The 12,343-nt window shown below is 45.5% G+C and overlaps 1 protein-coding gene across 1 annotated transcript in view; it reads right to left on the reverse strand.

Moving 5' to 3' along the window:
* arhgef15b (Rho guanine nucleotide exchange factor 15b) overlaps positions 1-12,343 on the reverse strand; it is a 158,428-nt gene that overhangs the window by 43,762 nt on the left and 102,323 nt on the right. Inside the window, 3 exon segments of the mRNA XM_084312347.1 lie at positions 1,115-1,189; positions 5,377-5,506; positions 9,381-9,533. Coding sequence (XP_084168473.1) covers positions 1,115-1,189; positions 5,377-5,506; positions 9,381-9,533 — 358 coding nt within the window.

A 12,343-nucleotide genomic window follows, 5' to 3' on the forward strand; every position in this document is an offset into this window, starting at 1 on the left:
AGGGCAGAGTGGAGGAGACAGAGCAGAGAGGACGAAACCCTAAGATGTGCAGAGTGAGAGAGACAGGAGGACGAAACTCAGATAGGGCAGAGTGGAGAGAGACAAGGAGGACGAAACTCAGATAGGGCAGAGTGGGAGAGACAGGGAGGACGAACCTCAGATAGGGCAGAGTGGAGAGAGACAGGAGGACGAAACCTCAGATTAGGAAGAGTGGAGAAAGACAGAGACAGGAGGACGAAAACCTCAGATAGGGCAGAGTGGAGAGAGACAGGAGGACGAAACCTCAGATAGGGCAGAGTGGAGAGAGACAGGAGGACGAAACCTCAGATAGGGCAGAGTGGAGAGAGACCAAGTGGACGAAACCTCAGATAGGGCAGGAGTGGAGAGAGACAGGAGGACAAAACCTCAGATAGGGCAGAGTGGAGAGAGACAAGTGGACGAACCTCAGATAGGGCAGGAGTGGAGAGAGACAGGAGGACAAACCTCAGATAGGGCAGAGTGGAGAGAGACCAAGTGGACGAAACCTCAGATAGGGCAGAGTGGAGAGAGACAGGGAGGACGAAACCTCAGATAGGGCAGAGTGGAGAGAGACCAAGTGGACGAAACCCTCAGATAGGGCAGGAGTGGAGAGAGACAGGAGGACGAAACCTCAGATAGGCAGAGTGGAGAGAGACAGGTGGACGAAACCTCAGATAGGGCAGAGTGGAGAGAGACAGGAGGACGAAACCTCAGATAGGGCAGAGTGGAGAGAGACAGGAGGACGAAACCTCAGATAGGGCAGTGTGGAGAGAGACAGAGACAGGAGGACGAAACCTCAGATAGGGCAGAGTGGAGAAGACAGGAGGACGAAACCTCAGATAGGGCAGAGTGGAGAGAGACAGGAGGACGAAACCTCAGATAGGGCAGGAGTGGAGAGAGAGAGTGGACGAAACCTCAGATAGGGCAGAGTGGAGAGAGACAGGAGGACGAAACCTCAGATAGGGCAGGAGTGGAGAGACAGAGTGGACGAAACCTCAGATAGGGCAGAGTGGAGAGAGACTAGAGAGAGATCTCTTATGTTGACGGAACCGAGGTGAGGGGCAGGGATGGGGGGGGGGGGGGGGGGGTCGGTTACCTTGGAAACGGAATCCAGGGCCTTGGAGGCCGTCTGCTCCTCCTTCGTCCTCTCCTTTGTTCTCTTCAGGATGTTCTGGCACAACAAAAGACAAACAAACATTCTATTACAGACAAGACAAACAAACATTCTATTTATAGACAGGACAAACACCCTGCCAAAAGGTCAAGGCGGCATTTTTCTCTCGACTGTTTGCTTATGTGTACAAAGGTTTGCGACTGGTTGAAGTGGGACGGATTGCGTTGGAATGTCGTTACACAATTCAAGATCAGTGCCTTTCAGTAGGATGTAGGAGGAAGAGAGCGCAGGATGGGGTCAACGACACAAGAGTCTCATCCTGGGCTACAGTTCAAGGGTACTACGACTATCCTTGCACCTCATGGTACCAAAGCACCTCAAAGGCGCTAAAACAAGACTACAAACATCACAAAACAAACTGGTCAGACTACTACTTGACCTTACTCCTAGAACCCACCTCACCCTGCCCACTTTGACAACCTAGGATGGCTTAGAGTAGATGACAGAATACAGCAACTTGCAACCCCCTTCAATGTACAGTTTCTCCCCCTCGAATGTATATATTTTCTTTTATGATCTCCGTCTCTTAAACAGTACTGTATATTTGTATATCTTGTATGTCATAAATGTCATGATGAATTGAAAATGTGGGACCCTGGGGCGGCTGGGTGGCGCAGCGGAGATTGCGCTCGTCACCAATGCAAGAGACTCCGGTCTCGAATCCGGTGTCAGCATTGCCTCCAGCTTGGGCCGGCCGTCATACTGGCTCAATTGGCAGAGTTAGCGGGTGGAAGTCGATGGTGGTGATCTGGACGTTGTGGACAGCGACTCCTACAGGTCGGTCAGGGCGCCTGCACAGCAGAGAAGCAAATGGCGGGGGTAGTGTGAGCCTCCCACACGTTACACCTCACCAATGAGAGTCCGCGCTGGCAGGTGAAAAGATGTGACAGGCTGCCTCCTCGTGTACCGGAGGGGACACGTGATGCAAGGCTTCTATCCTCCCTACAACCGACCAGTGGGGGGCATATGCGAGCAACGTTCAAGACAGGGGAGGGGAGAATTGGAAACACGAAATTGGGATGGGAGAAACATTGAAAATGAGGAGAAAAAGTGGATAAAATAAAAAGAAAATGTGGGACCCTGATGTAAACAAGACGAAAGTATTCTCTGGTCTGCATCCCCTTAACAATTGTGTGTATTGAGCCGTACTGTATTGTACCCATTCTGCAATCTGTTAATAAGTTTTCATTCAATCAATCAGTTTTGTTAACAAAGACCGTCGACAATATCGCTTGCACGTGAGTCACACGTGAACACAGATAATACTTCTGTGATATCAATAACTCCTCCTGTGTTATGAGAAGGTTGGTTGGCCCTCTGGTATTTGGTAAGGGCCTTATTGGTAAGATACCTCATCATTATACTACACCATTATTGGTAAGCTACCTCCTTATAATGCACCATTATTGGTACAGTAAACTACCTCCTTATAATGCACCATTATTGGAATGGAAATTTGGAACCTATGGAACCCGTTCTAGTGACAGGCTGGTCCTTAATTAAGGTCCCCTGAGTTTGCTCTGAACAGGGTAAATCTGCATTTTGCTATGATGCCCCTCTAGCTCATGGAATGAACTCCAACAGTCCTTAAAGCTTGAGAGGAGGGGGGGAGAGGAGAGGAGGAGGGGGGAGAGGGGAGGGAGAGAGGAGAGGAGAGGAGAGGAGAGGAGGAGAGGAGAGTGGGGGGGAGGAGAGGAGAGGAGAGGAGAGGAGAGGAGAGGAGAGGAGAGGAGAGGAGAGGAGAGGAGAGGAGAGGAGAGGAGAGGAGAGTGGGGGGGAGGAGAGGGGATGAGAGAGGAGAGAGGAGGGAAGGGGATGAGAGAGGAGGGGAGGAGAGGATAGAGGAGGTGAGGGGAGGGGAGGAGAGAGGAGGGGAGGAGAGGAGGGGAGCAGAGGGGAGGATAAAGGAGGAGAGGAGAGGGGATGAGAGAGGAGGAGAGGAGAGAAGGAGAGGAGAGAAGGAGAGGAGAGAAGGAGAGGAGAGGGGAGGAGAGGAGGAGAGGAGGTGAGAGCGAGTTGAGTTTAAAACCTTGATCTCCAACCTTCGTCAATCAAGTTGTACGTGTTTTAATTTATTTGTTATCCTTGCCTTTTTTGCCTCATCTTGTTGTCTTATTGGGTCTCATTCTCGAACGAAGTTACGACAAAATATTTTGTCTTAGCCAGATTTCGGCCTATTTAAGACATATTGGGGCTGGGAGTGGGAGTCTTCAAATTTTCCTGAGATCTTATTTGAGAGCAGATCTAAGAGTGCTGAGGAGCACACTTAAATATGGTCTCAGCCCACGATCAAATCTCATGATTGATTGACTAATTTAAAATGTTATTATAACTTGACAGACTGTGTTCTCATAGTGATTCCTTCACGTCAACGCTACAGGCCTCCTTGGAATTAATTACTTAATCATAATAAAAATAAATATGACAATATTTGTACGATAAGAAATTACGAATTTGATGTCGGAAAAATAAATAATATGGATTCATCTGATCACAGGGCAGCTGGATTAACCATATCTGAACCAGCTATTTTGGACAAATAATTACTCAGATATTCAAACACAATTATGCAATTATTGTGAAATGATTGAAAATAATAATAATTTAATGCCTTCTGTGGAATTTGTATTTCTTATTTGTTACACATCTGTTTTAATGATTAATTATATACATTTGAAAGAATGCAGGTCAACATGCAATGTATCCCATTGATTGGTATACAATGGGACAGACCTTTGTTGATTGATTGATTGAAAACTGTATTAACAGATTGCAGAATGGGCACAGTACAGTACAGCTCAATTACATAAGGGGATGCAGACCAGAGAAAGAATTTCGTCTTGTTTACATCAGGGTCCCCCATTTTCAATTCATCATAACATATATGACACACATGACACAGATAGACAGTACTGCTACATCTATACATTTATGACATACCAGATTTGCAAATACAGTACTGTTTGTGATACAAAAAGAATCCAGAAAAGAGAGTACATTTGACGTAGAAACTGTTGGAGGAGGTTGGGTAGGGATGGGTGGGGGATATACTTACACTGTACAAGCAAAACTGTACATTGGAATATTGACAAAACCATACTTGGTCATTTACTGTACATTGGAGGGGGTTGATATAGCTATAAACCTGCATTCCTTCGAATATATCATTCATCAATTAAACGTATATTGAAATACACTATATAGCCTATACACCAACACTGAAATGACAGTGGATAAATAAATAAGAACTAAAGCTAATCGGTGGAAATAGACTGCATTAATATTCCATAACAAGTCTTGTGTGCGCCTACGAATGAACAGTAGCCTATAGGCTTATGGAATAATAAGCCCGCCGTAGGCTATATATATTATATGTCATTCATTCATTCATATACAGTACTGCGCGTGCGCGCGTGTGTGTGTCTGTGTGTGTGCGCGCGCGCGCTGCGGCAGGTGTGTACCGCGAGCTGTTGCCAATACATTAATCTAATCTAGTTTTGATGGGCGCAAGCGTGATTACGAAACCTAGCCGCATTTCTCGGAGACGCTCTCTGATTGGCACTGACTGACGCTAGGTTTCGTAATCACACGGCTCGCAAAGCACTTCCGCCATTCCATTTCACACAGCTGCGTCACCAGTTGCCTTATAAGGAACTATGGAGGCTGTGTTTTGTATGCAAATGAGCTGAACGGGAACGCGCTTTGGAGTTTACGACAGAATGCCATTCTCCAAGCAGATATCAGATCATATAATTTCTGCGACCGTTTCAGCCACTCAAGACATATCTCCAGCACGTTCAGGACTCAGAGTGTACTTGTCATAGATTATGTCTCAGTGGTTCCAAGATAAGTCTTCCAGAATATATCTTTGGAAAATTTTCGGGAATGAGACCCATTGTTTTGATTTTGCTGTGTGATTTTACATGCTTTTTCCCCCCCTCCTCTCTGTACAGTATGTACACTTTGTAAACGAGGGAAACCTCGGTTGCCTTTCGAGTTTAAATAAAGGTTTGAAAGTGTTTTCCCTCCCGAGATAAAACGACGACGCAGATTCCATTTCTCCCGCAATCGCAAGTGGTAAGCGGTGCATTTACTGTATATAGCGCGGTCTCATCTTCACCGCTTTCGTTTAACCCAACGACACTCCCATGATTATTCCGTTCAGCTCCCGTGATGCCGCTCACCTCGATGAGCATCTTGATGCGCGTGATGCGCTGGAAGGGCAGCAGCAGGAAGGACATGAAAGGCAGCCGCTGGCACTGAGGAGACTCCTGGAGACGCGTGATGACTGCTGCAAACTGCACACTGTTCTTCCTGTACACACACACATACAGTATACACACACATACAGTATACACACAGTGTCACACAATCACACAGTGTCACGCACAGTCACACACATACACACACAGTATATATATATATACACACACACACACACACACACGCACACAGTATATACACACACACACACACACACACAGTATATATACACACACACACAGTCACACACACACACACACACAGATTAGATCTGACTAAATGCGTTTTATTTACAGAGAAAATGGACTACAGAGGTTCAACAGAACGCCTGTTAATTCTATTGTGGTGAATGTTTTGATCTTATCTCTCTCTCTCTTTCTCTCTATCAGATCACACAGTACACAGTCCTGAAGTACATCTCTCTCTCTCTCTCTCTCTCTCTATCAGATCACACAGTACACAGTCCTGAAGTACATCTCTCTCTCTCTCTCTATCAGATCACACAGTACACAGTCCTGAAGTACACCATCAGTCCTTCCTTATCGTCCTCCTGTCTCTCGTCACTCCTGCCCTATCTGAGGTTTCGTCCTCCTGTCTCTCTCCACTCCTGCCCTATCTGAGGTTTCATCCTCTGCCTCTGTCTCTCTCCACTCTGCCCTATCTGAGGTTTTGTCCCCCTGTCTCTCTCCACTCTGCCCTATCTGAGGTTTCATCCTCTGTCTCCGTATCTCTCCACTCTGCCCTATCTGAGGTTTCATCCTCTGCCTCTGTCTCTCTCCACTCCTGCCCTATCTGAGGTTTCATCCTCTGTCTCTGTCTCTCTCCACTCCTGCCCTATCTGAGGTTTCATCCTCTGTCTCTGTCTCTCTCCACTCCTGCCCTATCTGAGGTTTTGTCCCCCTGTCTCTCTCCACTCCTGCCCTATCTGAGGTTTTGTCCCCCTGTCTCTCTCCACTCTGCCCTATCTGAGGTTTCATCCTCTGTCTGTCTCTCTCCACTCCTGCCCTATCTGAGGTTTCATCCTCTGTCTCTGTCTCTCTCCACTCCTGCCCTATCTGAGGTTTCATCCTCGGTCTCTGTCTCTCTCCACTCTGCCCTATCTGAGGTTTCGTCCCCCTGTCTCTCTCCACTCCTGCCCTATGAATGAATGAATGAATGAATGAATGAATGAATGAATGAATGAATGAATGAAAACTTTATTTAACAGATTGCAGAATGGGTACAATACAGTATGGCTCAATACACACAATTGTTAAGGGGATGCAGACCAGAGAAAGACGTTTGTCTTGTTTACATCAGGGTCCCCCATTTTCAATTCATATTGACATTTATGACATACACAACATACATGACATTTACTGTATGGCATAGGGACATACAGGTATTTAGTACACTACTGATACATTTGTGACATAAACGGTATTCAAATATACAGTACTGTTACCCATAGATCCTGACAGAGTATATACATATGATGGAGAGGGGACTGTACATTAGGAGGGGGTGGGTGGGTGGGAGAGAAATATACATACGACGGGGAGAGAATATATACATGCGGTGGGGAGGAGACTGTCTATTAGGAGGGGGTGGGGGGTTTGGACATTTACGGTGGCCAGTTTCGAATTGCAGCCACCAGTAGGAGGACGAAACCTCAGATAGGGCAGAGTGGAGAGAGACAGGAGGACGAAACCTCAGATACCCCCTGGTAGATAGGCACCAGTAGATAGGCACCAGTAGGTGCTCTTTAAGAGCGGTTTTGAATGTGGGTAGGGATTCACATTCCTTTACAGCTTTGGGTAGGGCGTTCCACATTGATGTGGCATAATTGCGAAACGTGTTTAGTCCCTTGTTTGAGCCGAATCTGGGTTTAACATGATTTGTTGAGCTTCCTCTGGTGTTGTGGTCGTGGTATTCACTGACCTTTGGGAAGTATTTTGACATGTACATGGGTACCTTAGTCGTATAGTGTATCTTGTAGACCAGGCCCATTGCAAGTTGCTGTACTCTGTCGTCTACTCTAAGCCATCCTAGGTTGTCAAAGTGGGCAGGGGTGAGGTGGGTTCTAGGGGTAAGGTCAAGTAGTAGTCTGACCAGTTTGTTTTGTGATGTTTGTAATCTTGTTTTTAGCGCCTTTGAGGTGCTTTGGTACCATGAGGTGCAAGCATAGTCGTAGTACCCTTGAATGAGTGCTCCTCCCAGAGTCTTCAGGGTGTTCTTGTTTACCAGAGAGGAGATCCGGTACAAGAATCTAGTTCGTTGGTTGACTTTTTTTATTACCTTGGATGCCATTTTGTCACAGGAAAGATTAGCCTCTAGGATGGAACCCAGGTAGGTAATTTCATCTTTCCTTGTGACAATATTGTCACCCACTGTAACTGAGAAGCCGTCGGTCTTGCTGAGTTTGTTATTTGAACCGAAGAGAATGGACTCTGTTTTGCCCATGTGTAATGATAGTTTGTTATCAGCGAGCCATATGCAGATTTTGCCTAGTTCCGAGCTGAGGGTTTTTTCAACCTGCAACTTGTTCTTGTCAGAGACCAGCAGGGCTGAGTCGTCCGCAAACAGGAACAAGTTGCAGTCACAAGCTGACGACATGTAATTTGCATAAATTAGGAACAGTAGCGGTCCTAGTATGCTTCCTTGTGGAACACCACAGCTCACTGTGAGGGGGGGGATAGAGTACCGTTTACCTCCACCATCTGTTCTCTCCCCTCCAGGTAGGATTGCATCCAGCTCACTGATAAACTATCAGAACCAATTGCTTTTAGCTTGTCAATCAGAATGGAGTGATTGACAGTGTCGAAGGCCTTTTGTAGGTCCAGCATGACCATGCCGCAGTATTTGCCCGCGTCCACCTCTTGTTTGATATGGTCGACAAGGCATGTGTCAGTGGAGTGGGATGTTCTGAAGCCAGATTGGAATTCGTAGATTAGATTTTTTTCCGCCAGGTACTTTTCGACCTGTTCGTAGACTATTCTCTCCATGACTTTCGAGATGGAGGTAAGAATAGAAACAGGGCGGTAGTTGCCTGGGTCTAATTTGCTGCCCTTTTTGTGCAGAGGGGGTATCTGAGGTTTCGTCCTCCCGTCTCTCTCCACTCTGCCCTATCTGAGGTTTTGTCCTCTCTGTCTCTCTCCACTCTGCCTTATCTGAGGTTTTGTCCTCTCTGTCTCTCTCCACTCTGCCCTATCTGAGGTTTTGTCCTCTCTGTCTCTCTCCACTCTGCCCTATCTGAGGTTTCGTCCTCCTGTCTCTCTCCACTCTGCCCTATCTGAGGTTTCGTCCTCCTGTCTCTCTCCACTCTGCCCTATCTGAGGTTTTGTCCTCTCTGTCTCTCTCCACTCTGCCCTATCTGAGGTTTCGTCCTCCTGTCTCTCTCCACTCTGCCCTATCTGAGGTTTCGTCCTCCTGTCTCTCTCCACTCCTGCCCTATCTGAGGTTTCACTTCAACACTTGCTAATTATAGGACCATGAAATGATGTAGACGACAAAAACACCTTGTCTTATAGGGATGGCTACCTTATCATTTCATTGAGCTGTAATTAACACAACACAAGGATTCAATATCCCCAATGACATCACTGGTGGTCATAATCAAACTCATTTACTCTCCATAACTGTCCAAACTACCTTGCCTATATTACTACCTACTATGCTAATATGCACTCACGGTTTGACGAACAATATCACTGACCCTTAGCTGCCAGAGTTGTACCCTTCCTGCTGACTTGTTGTACAGAACTTGTAAGTCACTTTGGATCAAAGCATCAGTTAAATGACTAAATGTAAAACTAAATGTGTGCAAAACTGTTTAGAGTCTTTGGACGTGTGTGAGATTATGTGCAAAATAAATCAGCGTTGTGTTTTGGGTGAAGTGCCCCTTTAAAAGAAAAGAAAGGAGAGGACACTGATGGCTGAGCCTCACATGAGCACCGTGTAGGTCTTCTCCTGGTAGATCTGGTTCCGGACGTAGTCGATGTAGGCGGGGAAGTTGTGCTGGGCGTGGTAGTGGATGATGTCACAGATGTCGGTGAAGACCAGGCTCTCGTCCATACGGTCCTCCAGGTCCTTCAAGAACCTGAGGGTCAGAGGGGTCCACAAAAGGTCAGGGGTCAACATTTAAAACCCGTAGAGAATTACTACACTAAGCCTATATGTAATTATTTGATATTGATTTGTATTTCTGCCCTTAGAAGTAGAACCCACGTTTTCTTCCCACACATTTCCAATGTGGAACTTGCCTGTTGATTTAACATCGATGTCGTCTCAATGGAGACTTTTTCTCACATTTTTAACGAACAAATAAACTTTCACTACCACACTACATACGGTTAACCTTTCACTACCACACTACAGACGGTTAACCTTTCACTACCACACTACATACGGTTAACCTTTCACTACCACACTACAGACGGTTAACCCTTTCACTACCACACTACATACGGTTAACCTTTCACTACCACACTACAGACGGTTAACCTTTCACTACCACACTACAGAAGGTTAACCTTTCACTACCACACTACAGAAGGTTAACCTTTCACTACCACACTACATACGGTTAACCCTTTCACTACCACACTACATACGGTTAACCTTTCACTACCACACTACATACGGTTAACCCTTTCACTACCACACTACAGACGGTTAACCTTTCACTACCACACTACATACGGTTAACCCTTTCACTACCACACTACATACGGTTAACCTTTTACTACCACACTACATACGGTTAACCCTTTCACTACCACACTACATACGGTTAACCTTTCACTACCACACTACATACGTTTAACCCTTTCACTACCACACTACATACGGTTAACCTTTCACTACCACACTACATACGGTTAACCCTTTCACTACCACACTACATACGGTTAACCTTTCACTACCACACTACAGACGGTTAACCCTTTCACTACCACACTACAGAAGGTTAACCTTTCACTACCACACTACATACGGTTAACCCTTTCACTACCACACTACATACGGTTAACCTTTCACTACCACACTACAGATGGTTAACCCTTTCACTACCACACTACAGAAGGTTAACCTTTCACTACCACACTACAGACGGTTAACCCTTTCACTACCACACTACATACGGTTAACCTTTCACTACCACACTACATACGGTTAACCTTTCACTACCACTCTACATACGGTTAACCTTTCACTACCACACTACATACGGTTAACCCTTTCACTACCACACTACATACGGTTAACCTTTCACTACCACACTACATACGGTTAACCCTTTCACTACCACACTACATACGGTTAACCTTTCACTACCACACTACAGACGGTTAACCCTTTCACTACCACACTACAGAAGGTTAACCTTTCACTACCACACTACAGAAGGTTAACCCTTTCACTACCACACTACATACGGTTAACCTTTCACTACCACACTACAGATGGTTAACCCTTTCACTACCACACTACAGAAGGTTAACCTTTCACTACCACACTACAGAAGGTTAACCCTTTCACTACCACACTACATACGGTTAACCTTTCACTACCACACTACAGAAGGTTAACCCTTTCACTACCACACTACAGAAGGTTAACCCTTTCACTACCACACTACAGACGGTTAACCCGTTCACTACCACACTACAGAAGGTTAACCCTTTCACTACCACACTACATACGGTTAACCTTTCACTACCACACTACATACGGTTAACCTTTCACTACCACACTACAGACGGTTAACCCTTTCACTACCACACTACATACGGTTAACCTTTCACTACCACACTACATACGGTTAACCTTTCACTACCACACTACATACGGTTAACCCTTTCACTACCACACTACATACGGTTAACCTTTCACTACGACACTACAGAAGGTTAACCTTTCACTACCACACTACAGACGGTTAACCCTTTCACTACCACACTACATACGGTTAACCTTTCACTACCACACTACATACGGTTAACCCTTTCACTACCACACTACAGACGGTTAACCCGTTCACTACCACACTACAGAAGGTTAACCCTTTCACTACCACACTACATACGGTTAATCTTTCACTACCACACTACATACGGTTAACCTTTCACTACCACACTACATACGGTTAACCCTTTCACTACCACGCTACATATGGTTAACCTTTCACTACCACACTACATACGGTTAACCCTTTCACTACCACACTACATACGGTTAACCTTTCACTACCACACTACATACGGTTAACCCTTTCACTACCACACTACATACAGTTAACCTTTCACTACCACACTACAGACGGTTAACCTTTCACTACCACACTACATACGGTTAACCTTTCACTACCACACTACATACGGTTAACCCTTTCACTACCACACTACATACGGTTAACCTTTCACTACCACACTACAGAAGGTTAACCCTTTCACTACCACACTACAGAAGGTTAACCCTTTCACTACCACACTACATACGGTTAACCTTTCACTACCACACTACAGAAGGTTAACCCTTTCACTACCACACTACAGAAGGTTAACCTTTCACTACCACACTACAGAAGATTAACCCTTTCACTACCACACTACATACGGTTAACCTTTCACTACCACACTATGTAACTGAGGGGTACAATTCCCTGACTGTATTGATAAGTATGGTATCATTAAACCACTACCGCTTTATGTACTTTAATTACTGGCCATACAGTACATGATATATGAATATAATGAACACTTCCCACAATGAACCGGTTCTACACAAAGTTGTCTTTAAGTATTTATTGCAGCAAAAGGTACATAATACTTCTCGATATACTTTGAATGCACTTGTAAGGCAAAGGAATGTGCGTAGGCAAATCAACAATGAATGTCCATTCTCTGG

The sequence above is a fragment of the Notolepis coatsorum genome (genome assembly GCF_963971535.1).
Source record: "Notolepis coatsorum genome assembly, chromosome: 4".
NCBI lineage: Eukaryota > Metazoa > Chordata > Actinopteri > Aulopiformes > Paralepididae > Notolepis > Notolepis coatsorum.